The 19,810-nt window shown below is 36.0% G+C and overlaps 1 protein-coding gene across 3 annotated transcripts in view; it reads right to left on the bottom strand.

Annotated features, from left to right (window-relative positions):
• Nucleotides 1-19,810, bottom strand: part of TMEM135 (transmembrane protein 135) — a 308,335-nt gene that overhangs the window by 70,220 nt on the left and 218,305 nt on the right. For all 3 annotated transcript variants that reach the window (XM_086383032.1, XM_086383033.1, XM_086383034.1), the window contains one exon: nt 3,095-3,141. In XM_086383032.1, the coding sequence (XP_086239158.1) occupies nt 3,095-3,141 (47 nt within the window). The remainder of the gene's footprint in view (nt 1-3,094; nt 3,142-19,810) is intronic.

Here is a 19,810-nt window from a genome sequence, read left to right as displayed (position 1 = left end):
TCCTTCTAACTTTATTGAGGTTTTCAATGGCTAAATCAAAGATCTTTCTTGGTAAAGGTCACATTGTGCTTGAAAATATATGGGTTATTTTCAAATACCTTTTGATATTGATTTCTAACATAATTTCACAGTGACAAGAGAACAGACTCTGTATGACTTCAATACCTTTAGACCATGAAATTTTTATACCTTGTTTTATGTCCCTGGATATGTTCCAGTGTCTCCTAGTTTATAGTCTATGGGAACTTGAATAGAATTTGTAGCCTACTGTTGTGTGAAAGCTGTATAAATCTTAATTATGTTTAATTGATTCAGTGTTTTTCAGGCTTACTATATCCTTCGACCTTTCTGTATATTCATTCTATTAATTTTTGAGAGTTTGATATTGAAACTCCAACTAAAAATCTTAATTTATCTACTTAAAAAATAACTGTAATATATAGTGGAAATGTATGTAACTCTTCTGTATTTTCCAAGTTTCCTGTAAATATGATATCATACTTTTATAATTAAAAAAAAATAAAAAAGATAAAAAGAGATCATCATGTATGGGATAACGTGAAAAGACCTATACCTATAAAATAACTAAGAGCTACGCAAAAGTGATATTTTCACTACGTATTTTAATAACCATGGTTTCAATACTATGAACACTCTGTTGTTTTTTAAGTAAATTCACTTTGTAACTATCACATCCTATGTCACTTTAAGAAAACACTTATGGAACTACTTCCTAAGTTCTTTCTTTAAAAAAACATAAAATTGGCAAATTTTCTCTGTATTGAAATGGGGTCTCATTTCCCTTTTTCCCATTTATGGGTTAGGATAAAAACACAAGTTGACTCATTTCTAACACAAAATGTTTCCCTTATCCTCTTCTTAGTAAAGGTTACCATAAATGGAATCATAGGGACAATATTATTTGATATTTACTGATCTAATTTTATGCAATTAGAATTAAAGTAATTGTTAATAAATGGAATAAATAAGTCCTAAGATATCTGTATTTATAATAAAGCTGAATTTCAAAAACAAAATATTCTAATACAATTGGACTTGCTAACTACTAACTTGTTTGTACATTCCAAACACATGCTAGAGTTCAGACAAACATATAATACTGTTTTCTTTGGTTGCAGTACATTATAAATGGTTTTATTTTACCATTTACCAAATTTCTTTTGTTGAGTTATTCAAACTAACTTCTGCCAAGAACACTAGGAATTTGGTGATAGTGCTCCTTTTTGGAGAAAAACAACCCCTTTCCTCAGAAAATGGAAAATGTTTATCTTGGCACTAAAACCTTGTATTGAGCCTTCTGGAAAGTATTTTAAATTGTTGTTTTTAACCTAGACTTTGTGACTGAAACAGGAAAAGGTTCCGTAGCTCTGCACCAAAATACATATTTATAGGCTTGATTTTCCTTCTACACCAAAAATACTAGTTTGATGGCAGCAGTTTTCAAAGTACAATATCCTAGGACCCTGACTAACATTGGGCCCTATCAGTATATTCAACGCAATTTTTTTTTAACCTCAAAGACTTCTGATGACTAAGAAATGTTAAATGTTGATCAAACATGCTGTCTTAAAGTGCCATATTGGGAAGGACTGTTTCACTTAACAACCTGGGTTTGGTAGGAATTCTCACAAACAAAAAAAACTTTACTTGATATTGTACTTTCCTCCTATGCATGCCAAGAAAAGATACGTTTCTAGGTTTTTATCTTTTTTTTTAACATCTCTCCCACTAGGTATCTTCAGATTAGACAGAGGATAAAGATAAACTACATGAACTTGTAACACTGTCCTAATAATGCATCTAAATACAATTAAGGTTTTAGAAACTGATAAAATGAAAGTCATTGTTCTCAACTCCCATACCACACCCCGAAATTACCAAAATATAAGAAAGCGACTATAGGAGTTGTAAAGTATATATGAAAGTATGTTAAAAATAGTTGGTCATATGATTTCACAAATGCCCCCAGGTAGCTGCAATGATTTCTCAGCCACTAATAACCGACATAAAATACCATGCACTCCATTATGAATAAGTCCTCCCCACCTTAAAAACTTCATCCATTTTTTTTCCTTCTAATAGCCTGTCCGTCCTTTACATGAAAAATTAAAGCAACATCATCATTTTATATTTGCATATAACATTTTTATAATGTCAAAGGAAGTTAAAATTATATCACCATGCTTATCAAATATTTATTAGAACGTTCTAATAGGAAATTAGTTGTTTAAACATTCTGCTATGGTTGAACTGTCTTATTTAGGTTAAACAAAAAAGATATCTATCAATTACATCTCACTAAAATCCATAACTGTCTTTGTCAATCATTGTAAATTTTAATTTTAAAAGACTTGTACTTCCTGCTGTGATTGAATTCTGCCTAGATCATGAAAAATTAAGAAAGAAGTCTATTCAAATGAGTATAATAAGAGTGAAACAAACAGGAATTACTGGTATTACTTCAAATGAAAGAGTGGAATCTTCCTAATCAAAAATCTTACTTCCATACTGTTTATGCAACAATGACAGACACCATATTTATTGGCATTACAATTTTGAGCCATTCTAACACTCCCCCACATTCCTGAGAGTCTCAGTGTCAATGAAAAATACAACTTTGACATCACAAACTAACTTAATGTTTTACAGACGGTGATTTGTGTGATAGGTTACCTTTGCAAAAGACTGAGATCAAGCCTTACCATCACTTTTCTCTCATTTAAATTTGAAATGTTGATTGTTTTATAAAGAGAGTGACGAGTATTTAAAATGAGGGCCAAAAAAGCAAAATTTCACTTATCAAGATCTGAGGACTATTAATTTATATATTCAGCTTTCCAAGATGAACTTATAAGCATAATCTGAAAAAAATCACATCTTCCTTCCCTCTCTTTCTCTCTTCACTAAGAAGCAGTGACTTATCTCTGACCACTCCAGAAAACAAAACAAATCAAACAAAAATTCATGTCATTTGTGGGGAATAATAATTTAGAAAACATATTAGTTATACAGATGATTTTAAACTTGCCAAGGAAGAATATTTTTTCTATTAAAGTAAATAGATAGAACATACCTGAAAAAGAACATGTACATGGCAGCTGTGATGCAGAACAAAAGGACCTATAAAAAGGAGATAATACATTACTTGCAAGAGAACACTGACATCATTTGTGTGTCTTATCAAAGCAAAATACCCACTATTAAACCTTATACCTGAAACAATGGAAAGGTGTACAAAACCAGTCATATACATATCACATTCCCTACCTTTCAAAAAGTTATATCAAGGCATAAATGAGTCTGTATATTTACACATATACAAATAAATAAAACTGCATACATTATACAATATATATGTGTGTGTATATACACATATTTAGATATATAACAATATACATACATGTGTGCATGTATATAGATTCAGTAGAGGGTAACAGGGTTCAAAAAAGAATAGCCAATTGTTAAAATTATATCTAAGAATTCCTGAAGAAGCAAGTAACCCAAGAACAAAGACAATGGCTTTTATATCGTGAAGTCAGCAGAAAAATTATAAAGCTATTTTAACTTTAATCATAAAGCTATTATTAACTATTATATCAAGATAACCAGATTTTAAAATATAAAACACAGCCCAGTTGACAACCAATTATAATCAATAAGAAAGCCCCCTAAAAATATAATCCTCCTGTATGGGATATAGACTTCCTACTAAAAAAAAAAAAAATTCCTCTAAAATCAAGCAACAGAACACACAATGAATCTGGATTAAAGAAGCTCCCTTAAAACACATCTCACTAAGCACAATACACTAAGACGTATATGAAAAGAATCCCAACCCAAGTCCTGACCAAAAGCTTAGTTATGCCAAGAAAGTGGATCTCCATAAAATTGTTTTAAATCAATAAAACAGATGTTATAAAATATGTTCCAATGTCAATAACAGCGTAAATTAAACACAAAAATTAGTGTTCTCACATCACAGACAAATGACAAGTGAATAATCATCAACTATTGTTAAAAACTGATCACAAGGAACCACAAAAACACTTTTACAAAATAGTGTTCAGCTATTCCCAACACAAATTGCAGTTGACCTAAGGAAAGTGTAAAAAATTTTGCTATTACAAATCAAGCTTGATAAATTTGCCACCTTGGCTTAAGATACGCATTATAAACACAAACTGAATGACTTAGAGATATAAGCCTACCAAGCCAAAAGAGGATGGGCATCATATTTCAAAGTTATAGTAATCAAAATGGTATGGTATTGGCATAAAAAAAGAAAAGAGAATGATACAGAATAAAAGGGCCCAGAAATAAACCCATGCATACATGGTCAATTGATTTATGATAAAGAAGCCAAGAATACACAATGGGGATACAACAGTCTCTTCAATAAGTGGTATTGCAAAATAGGATAGACACATGCAAAAGAATGAAGCTGGACCACTATCTAAAATCACACACAAAATTAACTGAAAATAGATTACAGATTTGAATGTAAGGCCTGAAACATAAAACTCCCAGAAGAAAACATAGTTGGCAAGCTCCTAGACATAGGTCATGGTGATTTTTAAAAATCTGACACCAAAAGCAATAAAAGCAAAAATAAAGTGAGACAGTAAACTAAAAAGTTCTGAAAAACAAAGGTTCAGTTCAGTTCAGTCGCTCAGTTGTGTCCGACTCTTTGCAACCCTGTGAACTGCAGCACGCCAGGCCTCCCTGTCCATCACCAACTCCCAGAGTTCACCCAAACTCATGTCCATCAAGTCGGTGATGCCATCCATCCATCTCATCCTCTGTCGTCCCCTTCTCCTCCTGCCACCAGTCCCTCCCAGCATCAGAGCCTTTTCCAATGAGTCAACTCTTCACATGAGGTGGCCAAAGTACTGAGCTTCAGCTTTAGCATCATTCCTTCCAAAGAACACCCAGGGCTAATCTCCTTCAGAATGGACTGGTTGGATCTCCTTGCAGTCCAAGGGACTCTCAGGAGTCTTCTCCAACACCACAGTTCAAAAGCATCAATTCTTCAGTGCTCAGCCTTCTTCACAGTCCAACTCTCACATCCATACATGACCACAGGAAAAACCATAGCCTTGACTAGATGGACCTTTGTTGGCAAAGTAATGTCTCTGCTTTTCAATATGCTATCTAGGTTGATCATAACCTTCCTTCCAAGGAGTAAGCATCTTTTAATTTCATGGCTGCAGTCACCATCTGCAGTGACTTTGGAGCCCAAAAAAATAAAATCTGCCACTGTTTCCACTGTTTCCCCATCTATTTCCCATGAAGTGATGGGACCAGATGCCCTGATCTTTGTTTTCTGAATGTTGAGCTTTAAGCCAACTTTTTCACTCTCCACTTTCACTTTCATCAAGAGGCTTTTTAGTTCCTCTTCACTTTCTGCCATAAGGGTGGTATCATCTGCATATCTGAGGTTATTGATAATTACAAATGACATAATTGATAAAGGACTAAAGTCCGAAATATAAAAAGAACTCCTACAACTCAATATCAAAAGAACAAATAATCCAATTTTTAAATAGTCAGAAGATTAAATTTTTCCAAAGAAGACAAATAAATGGCCTACAAGTATATGAAAATATGCTCAACATTAGGCAAATACAAATCAAAACCATAATACAATATCATCTAACACTTGTTAGAATGGCTATCATCAAAAAGACTAGAAATAACAAGTGTTGATGAGGAAATTAAGAAAAGGGAATCCCTGTGTACTGTTGGCAGGAAAGCAAATTGGTGCAATCACTATGGAAAACAGCATGGAGGCACTTCAAAAAAGTAAAAATAAAACTGCCATATGGTCCAGCAATTCCACATCCGAATATTTACCCAAAGAAAATGAAAACACTAACTGGAAAAGACATACGTGAAGCACTATTTACAACAGCCAAGATATGGAAACAACTGTCCATCAATAGATGAATGGATGAGTAAACCGTGGTATACACAGACACACACGCACACACACAGGTGGGGGGATACTATTCAGCCATAAAAAAGAATGAAATCTTGCCAATTGCAACAATTGGAAGGACCACGAGGGCACCGTGCGTTAAGTGAAATAAGTAGGTCAGAGAAAGACAAATTCATATGATCTCTTTCATGTGCAATGTGAAGGAGGAGGAAGAAGGGAGAAAGAAGAAAGAAGAAGGAAGAAAGAGAGTGAGAAATTTGAGCTCACAGCTACCGAGAACAGATAGGTTACAGGATGCAGGAGAGTGGTGGGAGAAATGGGGCAGCTGCATTTTTTTTTTTTAGTTTAAATTAATTTTTTAAAAGGATGTGTGTGTTAATCACTTAGTCATGTCTGACTCTTTGTGACCCCATGTACTTCAGCCCTCCAGACCCCTCTGTCCATGGGATACTCCAGGCAAGAATACTGGAGTGGATTGCTATCTCCTTCTCCAGGGGATCTTCCTGACCCAGGGATCAAACCCAGGTCCCCTGCACTGCAGGCAGATTCTTTACCATCTGAGCCAAAGGGAAGTCCATCCTTTTAAAAGGATGGGTGTCAATTACTACAGAACACTTTTATTAATTTCTTGTAAAGTAATATATGAAATCTTTCATTATATATACTTCCCTGGTGGCTCAAACGGTAAAGCATCTGTCTACAATGAGGGAGACCTGGGTTCAAGCCCTGGGTTGGGAAGATCCCTGGAGAAGGAAATGGCAATCCACTCCAGTACTATTGCCTGGAAAATCCCATGGACAGAGGACCCTGGTAGGCTACAGTGTATGGGGTCGCAAAGAGTCGGACACGACTGAGTGACTTCACTTTCACTTTCATTATAAAGTATATCAAATCTAATAAACATGCACACACTCTTCTCTCCTATCTTCTTCTTTTCCTCTCCCAATCTCTCTTGTCTTTAAAAATACCTTATCCATGATGCATAAGGTTCATGTCACTGTTTTTGAAAATCTGACAAAGCATAAAGAATAATTTTCAGTTACTGCTTAATCAATTATAAATTCCAAGTGAGTTTGTTTACTGGCAATAATTTCCTAGCCAATGATCCAGATCAAGAAACTCAATTTTTATTTCCCTTTCCTTGAATCCCCTTGGGGCAATGCCAATCTTCCCAAATGCTCAGTATTTCATTCTTTCCCTGCACAAGTCATTATCCCCCTCACAAACTTCATTCACAAACCACGCTGGAAGTCCTTCCTAAGTTCTCTATCTTCTCCAAAGAAAATTTCCAAAAGTCTCCCTCAAAATGTTTATATGCTCCATCCTCATATGCTTAGACCTATCTGTGCTCACATGAAACTAACAATTATCTTCATGAATAATACATTTGAAACTGGGAAAGAATATAATGTTTAAGAACTCAAGCTCTGGAATAAGGCAAATAAAGGTTTGAATCTAGTTCTGTGTGACTTTTGACGCTTTCTAATGAGGTGGAAGAACTTAGAGCCTATTACACAGAGTGAAGTAAGTCAGAAAGAGGAAGAGAAAGATCATATATTAATGTATATATATGGAATCTAGATGGCAAGAATACACAGAAGAACTGTACAAAAAAGATCTTCATGGCCCAGATAATCACGATGGTGTGATCACTGACCTAGAGCCAGACATCACCTAGAGTGAAGTCAAGTGGGCCTTAGAAAGCATCACTACGAACAAAGCTAGTGGAGGTGATGGGATTCCAGTTGAGCTATTCCAAATCCTGAAAGATGATGCTGTGAAAGTGCTGCACTCAATATGCCAGCAAATTTGGAAAACTCAGCAGTGGCCACAGGACTGGAAAAGGTCAGTTTTCATTCCAATCCCAGAGAAAGGCAATGCCAAAGAATGCTCAAACTACCGCACAATTGCACTCATCTCACACGCTAGTAAAGTAATGCTCAAAATTCTCCAAGCCAGGCTTCAGCAATACATGAACCGTGAACTCCCTGATGTTCAAGCTGGTTTTAGAAAAGGCAGAGGAACCAGAGATCAAATTGCCAATATCCGCTGGATCATGGAAAAAGCAAGAGAGTTCCAGAAAAACATCTATTTCTGCTTGATTGACTATGCCAAAGCCTTTGACTGTGTGGATCACAATAAACTGGGGAAAATTCTGAAAGAGATGGGAATACCAGAACACCTGATCCGCCTCTTGAGAAATTTGTATGCAGGTCAGGAAGCAACAGTTAGAACTGGACATGGAACAACAGATTGGTTCCAAATAGGAAAAGGAGTTCATCAAGGCTGTATATTGTCACCCTGCTTATTTAACTTCTATGCAGAGTACATCATGAGAAACGCTGGACTGGAAGAAAACAAGCTGGAATCAAGATTGCCGGGAGAAATATCACTAACCTTAGATATGCAGATGACACCACCCTTATGGCAGAAAGTGAAGAGGAACTAAAAAGCCTCTTGATGAAAGTGAAAGTGGAGAGTGAAAAAGTTGGCTTAAAGCTCAACATTCAGAAAACGAAGATCATGGCATCCAGTCCCATCACTTCATGGGAAATAGATGGGGAAACAGTGGCTGACTTTATTTTTCTAGGCTCCAAAATCACTGCAGATGGTGACTGCAGCCATGAAATTAAAAGACGCTTACTCCTTGGAAGGAAAGTTATGACCAACCTAGATAGCATATTCAAAAGCAGAGACATTACTTTGCCAACAAAGGTTCGTCTAGTCAAGGCTATGGTTTTCCCTGTGGTCATGTATGGATTTGAGAGTTGGACTGTGAAGAAGGGAGCGGTGAAGAATTGATGCTTTTGAACTGTGGTGTTGGAGAAGACTCTTGAGGGTTCCTTGAACTGCAAGGAGATCCAACCAGTCCATTCTGAAGATCAGTCCTGGGATTTCTTTGGAAGGAATGATACTAAAGCTGAAACTCCAGTACTTCGGCCACCTCATGTGAAGAGTTGACTCATTGGAAAAGACTCTGATGCTGGGAGGGATTGGGGGCAGGAGAAGAAGGGGTCGACAGAGGATGAGATGGCTGGATGGCATCACGGATTCGATGGACGTGAGTCTGGGTGAGCTCCGAGAGTTGGTGATGGACAGGGAGGCCTGGCGTGCTGTGATTCATGGGATCGCAAAGAGTAGGACATGACTGAGCGACTGATCTGATCTGATGGAATCTATAAAGATAGTACTGATGTCCTACTTGCAAGGTAGCAAAGGAGATGCAGACATGATGTGTTTTTTTATGATTTCCCCTAAAATCTTAGATCCCTTATTTGTAAAGTGAGTATATCACCTCACTTTGAATTGTTGGGAAGATTAAATGAGACAATACTTGCAGTGTCAGGGATTTAGCAGATTATTTTTATTTTGTTCTGTAATTCATGAAAGTGATGTAGATATAGAAACCTCATCCAGAGACAGAGAAACCTGGAAAGGATTTTAAAACCTTTGTTTAAAAGCAAGTAGACTGACTTTATGAAATCTTCTCAAATCACCAATATTTGAAGTTCACTTTTTTTTTTAATAGTTTTAAGACATGAAAATCTGTGCAAGCAGTAGGAAACATGTAAGGGATATTATTAAAGTACAAGTGATCAACTCATTCGAGAAATATTCACACATACCATGCGCCAGGCACTATTGTAGAACTTAAAACAGTATACAAAATGGACAAAGGCCTTGCCCTTGTGGGACTTATCTCCTGGTAAGGCTTAGAGAAGATATCAGATTAGTATGTCAGACAGTAATGAATTTTGAAGTAAAACAAAGTACAATAAGGAGATAAAGGGGTGGTTTTACACAAAGTGGTCAAGGAAGCAAAGACGTGTTAGTAGAGACTCTGAGGAGATGAGGAATAAACAAGGGGACTCTATCAAGACAACCAATGGAAAATATTTTTGAATTGTATTGGGAAAGATGGTCAGTATTATGTTAAAGATGTTAAAGAAAGGACTTCACTTTTAGCAACATACACTTTTCAAAGTTTTTTTTTTAATTAATTGTGCTAAATCTGTTAAACACTAACTTCAACAGACTGCTTTTCCAAATAAATGCAAATTGTAGTTGAATGAAGAATATAGTCTCTGTTTCGAATTATACCTGTGGCGGATTCATTTTGATATTTGGCAAAACTAATACAATTATGTAAAGTTTAAAAATAAAATAAAATTAAAAAATAATAATAATAATAAAAAAAGATTTTAGAGGTAAATGGTACTTCAGGTAATGTATTTTTTTCATAGTAGGAAACACAAATCCTTAAAAACCCAGTGATACATCCATATCTACCCTGTTGGTTGTATCTTGCATTTCCTCGATTAAACAAATATTGGTCAAGTGTTACTGTTTCCATTCTATACAGGAGATATTTAAAAATGATTCTAACCCTCAAACATCTTATAGAATACTGCTTCATAGTTTGTTTAATTCTGCAGCTACTTTTCACATGTGTGGCTATTTAAAAAATTTTTATAGATATATTAAGGTATAATTGACATTTAATGTGTACAAATTTGTAATTTCTGACAAAAGTACACAGCTGTAAAATCAGAATTAAGATAATGAATATATCCATCACACCCAAAATGTTTTTAATAGCATTCCTTCATTGTCTCTGCAGTAAGACTCTGTATGATGTCACCTTTCTCACTCCCAACACTGGCAGTTTGTATCTTCTTGTCTTTATTAGTCTATGAATTTATTAACTGTATTGACTTTTATCAAAAAAAGCTTTTGCAAGCTTTTGCTTTCAATTTTCTTTTTCCATTTTCTATCTTGTTTACTTAAATTTAATTTTTATTAATTCCTTTTTGTTTGGTTTGATTTTGTTTTCTTAGTTTCTTAAAGTTAGAAATTTAGGCCATTGGTTTAAGTTTTTGTTTGTTCTTTTCCTATATAGATGTACAATGATATAAATTTCCTCCTAATATCTGATGTACAACTATCCTAATTTTAATATGCTAGAGTCCATTTTTGTTCCATTCAAAATACTTTCTAATGTTTGCTTTTGCTCCCTTTTATGATCCATGGCTTAATTCAGTTCAGCTCAGCTCAGTTGCTCAGTCATGTCCGACTCTTTGCAACCCCATGGACTGCAGCACACCAGGCCTCCCTGTCCATCACCAATTCCTGGAGTTTACTCAAACTCATGTCCATGACTTCATTATAAGTATGTTGTTTGATTTCCAAATACTTGGGGATTTTCAGCTATCTTTTTGTTGTCACTGACTTATTTATTCTATTAGGATCAGAAAATACTTCATTGGACTTGATTATTCCTAGATTTATCAAAACTTATTTGATATCCCAGAATATGTTTTATATGTTTGGTAAATAACCTGTGTGCCTTTTAAAAGAATGTGAATTCAACTGTTGCCGGGCGAGAGTCAACCTGCTTAACAGTGTTGTTCCAGTCTTATAAATCTTTATTGATTTATCTGTCTACTTCTTCAACAATTATTGAGACAAAGTATCAAAATATCCTGCTGTAATTATGCAGGTGTCTCCATAATCTCTCCTCACGGTTCTATCAGTTTTTCCTCGGACTATTCTGAAGCTCATGGCATCCAGTCCCATCATTTCATGGGAAATAGATGGGGAAACAGTGGAAACAGTGTCAGACTTTATTTTCTGGGCTCCAAAATCACTGCAGATGGTGACTGCAGCCATGAAATTAAAAGACACTTGCTCCTTGGAAGAAAAGTTATGACCAACCTAGATAGCATATTGAAAAGCAGAGACATCACTTTGCCAACAAAGGTCCGTCTAGTCAAGGTTATGGTTTTTCCTGTGGTCATGTATGGATGTGAGAGTTGGACTGTGAAGAAGGCTGAGCGCCGAAGAATGGATGCTTTTGAACTGTGGTGTTGGAGAAGACTCTTGAGGGTTCCTTGGACTGCAAGGAGATCCAACCAGTCCATTCTGAAGGAGATCAGCCCTGGGTGTTCTTTGGAAGGAATGATGCTAAAGCTGAAACTCCAGTACTTTGGCCACCTCATGCGAAGAGTTGACTCATTGGAAAAGACTCTGATGCTGGGAGGGATTGGGGGCAGGAGGAGAAGGGGACGACAAAGGATGAGATGGCCGGATGGCATCACTGACTCAATGGACGTGAGTCTGAGTGAACTCCGGGAGTTGGTGATGGACAGGGAGGCCTGGCGTGCTGTGATTCATGGGGTCGCAAAGAGTCAGACACGACTGAGCAACTGATCTGATCTGATCTGATTCTGAAGCTCTGCTCTCAGGGACAAGACATTTAGAATTATGCCTACTTTACCATGATGAAATTACCTTATCTCTGGCATTCTTTGCTTTGAAATCTATTTCATCTGACAGTAATTCCAGCTTTCTTTTGGTTACTGTTAGTTTTCCACTTTTTTAATTGATTTGGTCTTGATATTCAATGCCTAGAGGCATCATACTGCTGTTTCTTGCTTTTTTATCCTGTCTGAAACCTCCACCTGTTCATTTGGCATATTTAGATTGTTTACATTTAAGACGATTATTGGTGAGTTCAGAACTAAATCTGTCCTCTTGCTATTTTTTCTATAGTTTCTTTTTCATAATTTTATTTATTTATTTTCAGCCGTGCCAGGTCCTGGTGACTGCGGGTGCCGTTCTCCATGCGGCACACAGGGGCCACTCTCCAGCTGCCGTGTGCCGGCCTCTCTTGTGCAGCACAGGCTCTAGGCGCCCAGGCTTCAGTAGCTGCAGCTTGTGGGCCCACAGCTGCGGCTTCCAGGCTCTAGAGCACAGGCTCAGCTGCTCTGCAGGAGGTGGGATCCTCCCAGACCAGGGATTGAACCTGGGTCTCATGTCTTGGCAGTAAGATTCTTTACCAGTGAGCTAGCAGAAAAGCCCTCAATAGTTCCTTATTTGTTTCTTTTTTCTTCCTCTGCTTTTTTTGAATCAATTCAGTTTTTTTAAAAGACTCCATCTTCCCTCCACTGTTGGCTTGTTTGTTTGTTTAAAGGATTTATAGTAAACATCTTTAAATTGATACAGTCTCCATTCAAGTGATATTATAGCACTTAACATATAAAGTGGAATCCCTCAATAATATACTTCTGTTTCTCCCTGTCCCTAACACGTATGCTATTACTGTCATCCATTATAGTTCTATATGTTTTATAGAAAATATATTTGAAATATTTTTCTTAAAAATGTATGTCTAAAAAAGTTTTGACCCTTGTTTTTAAAGTTATTTTTTCTGGGTATCAATTTCTAAGTTGATGGATCATTTTATTTCAGTAGTTGGCTCAATGAGTACTGCTTCAGTGTCTTCTTAGAATTTGATTATGAGGTGTCTTAGAGTAGTCTTTTTCATGCTTCTTTTACTAGGGCTTCATTACATTTCTTCGATCTGTGGATTTATAGTTTACATCAACTCTGAAAATTTTTAACCATAATTACATGAAATATATTTTCTCCCTCTCCCTTTCCTCTTTGGGAACTCCAATTATTATATAGTAGGTCACCTAAAGTTGTTCCACAACTCAGTAATTTTCTCTTTATTTTGTAAAAAAAAAAAACAAAAAACCTTTATTCTCCATGATTCATTATGGATCATTTCTATTCTTATATCTTCAAGTTCATTAATATTTTCTTCTGTAATTTATAATATATTATTAAGGTCACACAGTAAATTTTACACATGTAATTATTATATCATAATTAGAAATGTGATTTGATTTTTCCCCCATTTTCCATGTCTCTAACTCCTGTGAAACTACAGAATTCACTTATAACAATGCTTTCTAATGTCATTGCCCGCCAACTAACAGCTTTTGTCAGTTTTCACTCAGTATTAATTGATTGATTATGTCCTCATTACAGGTCAACTTTTTTGTTTCTTACTGCATGCCTGGTAATGATTGGATAGCACACATTCTGAATTTTACCTTGGTGGCTGTTGGATATTTTTGTATGTCCATAAATCTTCTTGGGCTTTGTTCTTGGTCACAGTTATTTGGAAACAGTCAAATCCTTTAGTGACTTGCTTTTAAGATATTTTAGGAGGGCGTGGGGTAGTGCTCAACTTAGGACTAATTATTCCCCATGGCTGAGATAAGACCCTTATGTGTACTCTACCCAGTGCCACATGAATCTTGAGATTTTCCAGGCTGGCTGATAGGAACGGACACTATTTCTACTGCTATTTGAATGCCAAGCACTCAATTAAGCACTTCTAATCTTTTCAGGTCATTCTTTGACCTGGGTATCTTCCTCATGTACATGCCCTAATCAGTAACGAGCTGAATATCTTCCTCTCTCATCTTCAGTGGACTCCATCCAGCAGTGGATCCCATAACGGACAAGCAGTTACAGACATAGCCATAATTGCAAAAAGTTCTGTTAGACCTGCCTGGCTAATAAATGACATTTCCACTGTGCATCGTGGTAATGCTTCACTTAACATATTCTAACTTTGCCTGTAAAGTATGCATCTGCACACATCTATTTTTATACCTTACATTGTTATGTCTAAATTGACACACAAAATAATATCACAGTTTACTCATTTGTGGAAACAATACAATATTAATTATCACACAGATTGTAAGCATTGACTGAGATAACATACATAAAGCCTAATAGAATGACCAGTACATCAAAGATGCTCAAAGAATGGTAACTACTGACAAGAAATAATTTCTCTATAATTCCCTTCCATTTCACAATAATTGTACAATATATGTAAACAGGATAAGTGCTTTTGAAATTGCTATTATCACTTTGATTTATTTAATTCAAAAAAATAATTAAGGGCCTAATACAACATGCTGCTGCTGCTGCTAAGTTGCTTCAGTCATGTCCGACTCTGTGCGACCCCTGAGACGGCAGCCCACCAGGCTCCTCTGTCCCCGGGATTCTCCAGGCAAGAATACTGGAGTGGGTTGCCATTTCTTTCTCCAATGCATGAAAGTGAAAAGTGAAAGTGAAGCGCTCAGTTGTGTCCAACTCTTAGCGACCCCAGGGACTGGAGCCTATCAGGCTCCTCCGTCCATGGGATTTTCCAGGCAAGAGTATTGGAGTGGGGTGCCATTGCCTTCACAACATGAATGAACCTCAGAAAAACTATTTAAGTGAAGGAAGCCAGTTACAAAAGACCACATGTTGTATGACACCATTTATCTGAAATTTCATAATAGACAAATGTCCATACAGCAAGTAGAGTGAGGGCTGACAGGGAGTTTGCCCATGGTATACTGTTTCTTCAAGGGTCGATGAAAATATTCCAAAATTAGACCATATGGAGACGTACACAGCTCTGTAAACATACTAAAAACCCATGGAATTGACACTTTTATAGCATGTAATATATCTCAAAAACACTTAAAACTTTAAAAAAATTGATACATGTACTTGAAAGAAACAAAAACTCAAACTGAATGAAAAAAATACAATGAACAGAAAGTTCCCTTATATTCTAGAGCTCTGGTATTCTGTCTGTATAGAACTGTGTAGGTGTGTCTGTGTATGTGTGTGTACATTTGTGCAAAGATACATGCCAAATAAAGACAGTCTTTTATACTTCTTAATTTTACACACATATACACAGAGGAATGCTAAGGTTTATTTAAACAGTCTGTGAATAAATAAGAGTGGAGGCAATATGTACTGAATACCAAGGTAAACATTGTAAACTTGCATGCATATCTCTGGAGGTAAATCCTTAGAACTGAATTCACTGTATCAAAGACAGGTGCATTTTTAATTCTGATATACTCTCATATCAATGGTATATCAAAGTAGCCATACCCTGACATGAACAATTTCCCTATAGCCACAAAACTGCGTTTTATCCTCACAATGTGATGGATGAAAGAAACAATATATTATAGTTGCATTCTTCTTATGAATGAAATTGAGCCTCATGGGTTTATAAATCTTTTTGTTTTTTGGTCAGTTGATTAAACTACTTTTTCATACCCTTTGCCTATTTTTTGACTGTGGATCTTTTAGAAACTATTTTTTGAAACTGAATATACCTATGTGAAAGCATAGAATTAATTTCATTATTTTCTATTTGCACCAAGAATAGAGGTGGTTAAATAAAATAAAACACTGTGTATTGGAAATTTCATTATGTACTAAACCAATAGAATATTTAAGTCAAGTGCACAAATAACATGAAAGTAAAGTTCATTCAACTGAAAAATAGTTTTCTCTCGAATAACTTTTCAGGAAGTGATAGATTTACAATACATGGCTTCCTGTTAGAGAGCTTACAAAACTTGCAGGGAAAAACTGTACTATGGCTGTCTTCACTATGTCATGTAGGATTATACGAAAACTATCCCTCTCGATGCTCTAACAAAGAAACAATACCATGATATGTGAATACTTTATAAACCTAAAAATAACCAGAAATACACAAAATGTGACTATGACCTGGTAAAGAAGGCTGGTTTTACCATTTAAGCCTCAAAATGGTTAAAACACATATCCTGAAGTCATTTAAAGTCTACTAGCGACCTAAACAGATGGTGCATTTAACTACTTACTCCCACAGAAATCTTCTGCTTTTCTTTAATATCCTCAATTAAATGTTCCTTAGCCCTGCTCACTGACTTTGCCCACTCCTGCCTGAATGTGTCCAAAGATGCTCCTTGTTGCCTGGCCTTCACTATTCGCATCAAGCCTGTTTCCTCCCCGTATTCACTGAGCCCCTTTCCTTCCATTACACAAACAAATACTGATGAAACTTCATCTCTGCTTTCTGGAAAAGAGCAATAAACTTCTCCTTGTCTCATGTGTACTTCATTCATATTTTAGCCGTGCATCCACCCTCCCTCCCATTCAAGAAAAAAAAAATGATCTGCTATTTATGCGTTACTAACACTTCGTGCCTGAGCAAATCAAAAGGAGAAAGATACAGAGACGGTCTGAGAAGCTCTAGACTATCAGGAGACCTCATGATCGTCGAGAGAAACAGGATAGACAAGGAGCCACTAGTGGTCACCTTTGCCTCTATATTTACTACAGTGCTTGCTGTACTGCCAGGGCATTAGGGCAACAGAACCACACAGTATTGATTCTTGTTGTCGAAGTCAGTCTAGTGGAAATGTCAGCACATGAACAAATCAGCCCAGTACAACATGCTAAGACAGGATATTTACATTTTACCCTACAGGAGGTGCTCACCAAAACATTTAATTATATTATTATTTTAATTATTCAATATATATTTAGACAAAGCCTTTTTGGTTGTCTGTATACCTTCACATCTCCAACACGTAAAGGTTTTAAGTTACTCAAAACACAAAGTGCCCAAAAGCAATCGTTATTCCGTGTAATTCCATTCAAGGACAGACTCTTGATATTCCATATAAGGCTTCTGATAATAAATTTAATTTCTATGTATAGTAGCCATCTTTCAAAACACTAAATACTACTCCCATTCATATACTTTGTTAAGGTGGAACTTAAGACTCTATAAGCATTTTCAATTTTCCTAAAAGCACAGACCATTACATAGTCTCTTGGGGAAGCCATTCTTATAAGATCAATGAGTTTTATCACACTTTGCAATGTACATATTTTGCTTTGAACACACAACAGATCATTATCATGGTATTAATATGCTTTTTAAAATGCATTGTCTTAAGTAGTGGGATTGTTAAATAGCTATGTATTACTTTATAATTTTTAAAAGTCCTTATATAATTTGAATCACATAACATATAGTACATCTTTATAATCTGTCCCTTTGTTTTGGAGTAGCAGTTTTGCTTGCTGATTTCTTTCTTTTTTTTTTTTTTTTAAGTTTCCTTTCCTTGACAGAACAAATACAGGAAAAGTACAAAACACCTTGGGGCCTTTAGGGCCACAAATACCAGACTACTAGTAAGAAAGAAGTCTGGGGTCTCCAGATTAAGAGTATAAACTTCATCAAATCACTTCCATTCTTTAAGCCCTAATTTTTCATCTTTAGGAAACAGGGCACTCAAAGCCGGTGCACTGGGACAACCCTGAAGGACGGGATGGAAGGGAGGTGGGAGGGGGTTCAGGATGGGGGACACATGTACACCCAGGCTGATTCACGTCAATGCATGGCAAAAGTAATTAGCCTTCAATTAAAATAAATTAATTTTTTTTAAAAAGAGACATTAGATTAATGTCTTGGATCACAACTCCAAAATTTTATGATTCCACGAGTCAACTTTTTTCAGTGCACAACAAAATTATTTCAAAGCAAACTGTCACCAATATATGATGAGCCAAACCTCTGAATATATGCATATACTGAGCAAAAAAGACCATTTTCTCTGACTGAACTGAGGGTGGGAAATCACACTAGGTATGCCAGCTCTGCCCAGGCTCCTCCTTGCACTGCTCACCTTTCTTGATTTATACCTTCAAGGTCAGCAAACACAGTCTGGCAACATGTTAACCTTGACATTTTCCAGTTGTGGAAACAGTGATGTTAGATAGAGGCAAGGAAGTACGGACTGTATGATGTGCTGTCCTTTTATGGTAAATAGGTAAGCTGTATTTTGTCTTTCGTAAAAGTGAAACAATTTACAGAATCTAACTATAGAACCAACTATAGAATATTTCCATATGAAGTAACTAATACAACTTGAACATTATAATCCTTATTACAACACAAGTCTAATTTGGCTGGCAAATTAAAAAAAAAAAGCTTTAAATTACAACTTACTATTTAAAGGATTACAGATAAAGGTTTAGACATTAAAAAAAAAAGACTTTAAAAGAAAATTGAATGGTCAAGTGAAAACCACCATGTGAATTCACTCTGTAAACAAAATACTTATTGAAAGCATATTCTCTAAATTGGTACTACAAAAATCAATTCAACATCATCATCAAACACCCACAGCACTTTGTTTATATCCCTATTATTATCATATAAAGGAAATGCAGTTACTGAGAGCAAAGGTTTTCTAATGACATATTTAAAAGCTTAAAAACTATCAAGATATTCAGCTGCTTCTTTTCTTTCCCATACCCATTTCTCTATTTTACAGTCAATTAGTTGGTTATTAAAAGTCATTAAAATGGCAAATCAAAGCAAACAAGAAAGGAAATGTGAAAAGGAAGCATAAGAGCCAAAAAGAAACCATAAGAATGTTTACAGTTAAAGGTAAGTTATAAAAATAAATAAAAAAGAATCAGAGAACAGAGAGAGAGGAAAGTGGAAGAGTAAATCAGACAATGAACTGCTGACTAGCAACGCCAGGCACCATGCATTTTTTAAAATATTACCTCTAATCTTAATGATAGCTCTTCAAGGTAGGTGCTTGGTTTTCTGTTGTCGTTTTTGGAGGGTAGGAATTGCAGGATGATTGCTTTACAACACTGCATTGGTTTCTGCCTTACAACATGAGTCAGCCATTAAGTCTCATACATCCCCCCCTTCCTGAACCTCCCTCCTCATCCCCCCACCCCACCTCACCCCTCTAGGTTGTCAGAGCACCAGAGCACCAGGCTGAGCTCCAAAGTAGGTTTTTAATCATTCCCATTTTAGAGATGAGGCAACTGGACTTGGAAAGTACGCTATTCACTTAAAATCACAAAATATTTAAGTGGCTGAACTAAGACTCAGAGCTAGGACTGTCTGATTTCAGATTCAAGGCTTTTTATTATATCCTTCTGCCTCTAGAAAAACTTTATTAATGGTAATCAGGTAGCTACTCTGCTTCCAAGGTAGGGATAATCCTTATAATGCTTCCTATATGTAATATATATACACATACTTTTTAATAAGTATCTGTCCTTTAATAAGGGGGTGGTGGTGAGGGGAAACCTTTCAGAGTTCAGCATAATAAAAATAATAGTGTAAAACTAACATCAATTACTGATGTTACTGAATGCTCCCTATAT

The sequence above is a fragment of the Bos grunniens genome, chromosome 29 (assembly GCF_055505025.1).
Source record: "Bos grunniens cultivar Pamir isolate PY7600 chromosome 29, Bosgru_T2T1.0, whole genome shotgun sequence".
NCBI classification, from domain to species: Eukaryota; Metazoa; Chordata; class Mammalia; order Artiodactyla; family Bovidae; genus Bos; species Bos grunniens.
The sequence above is the reverse complement of the archived record's forward strand: the minus strand, read 5'-3'. Positions and strand labels throughout refer to the sequence as shown.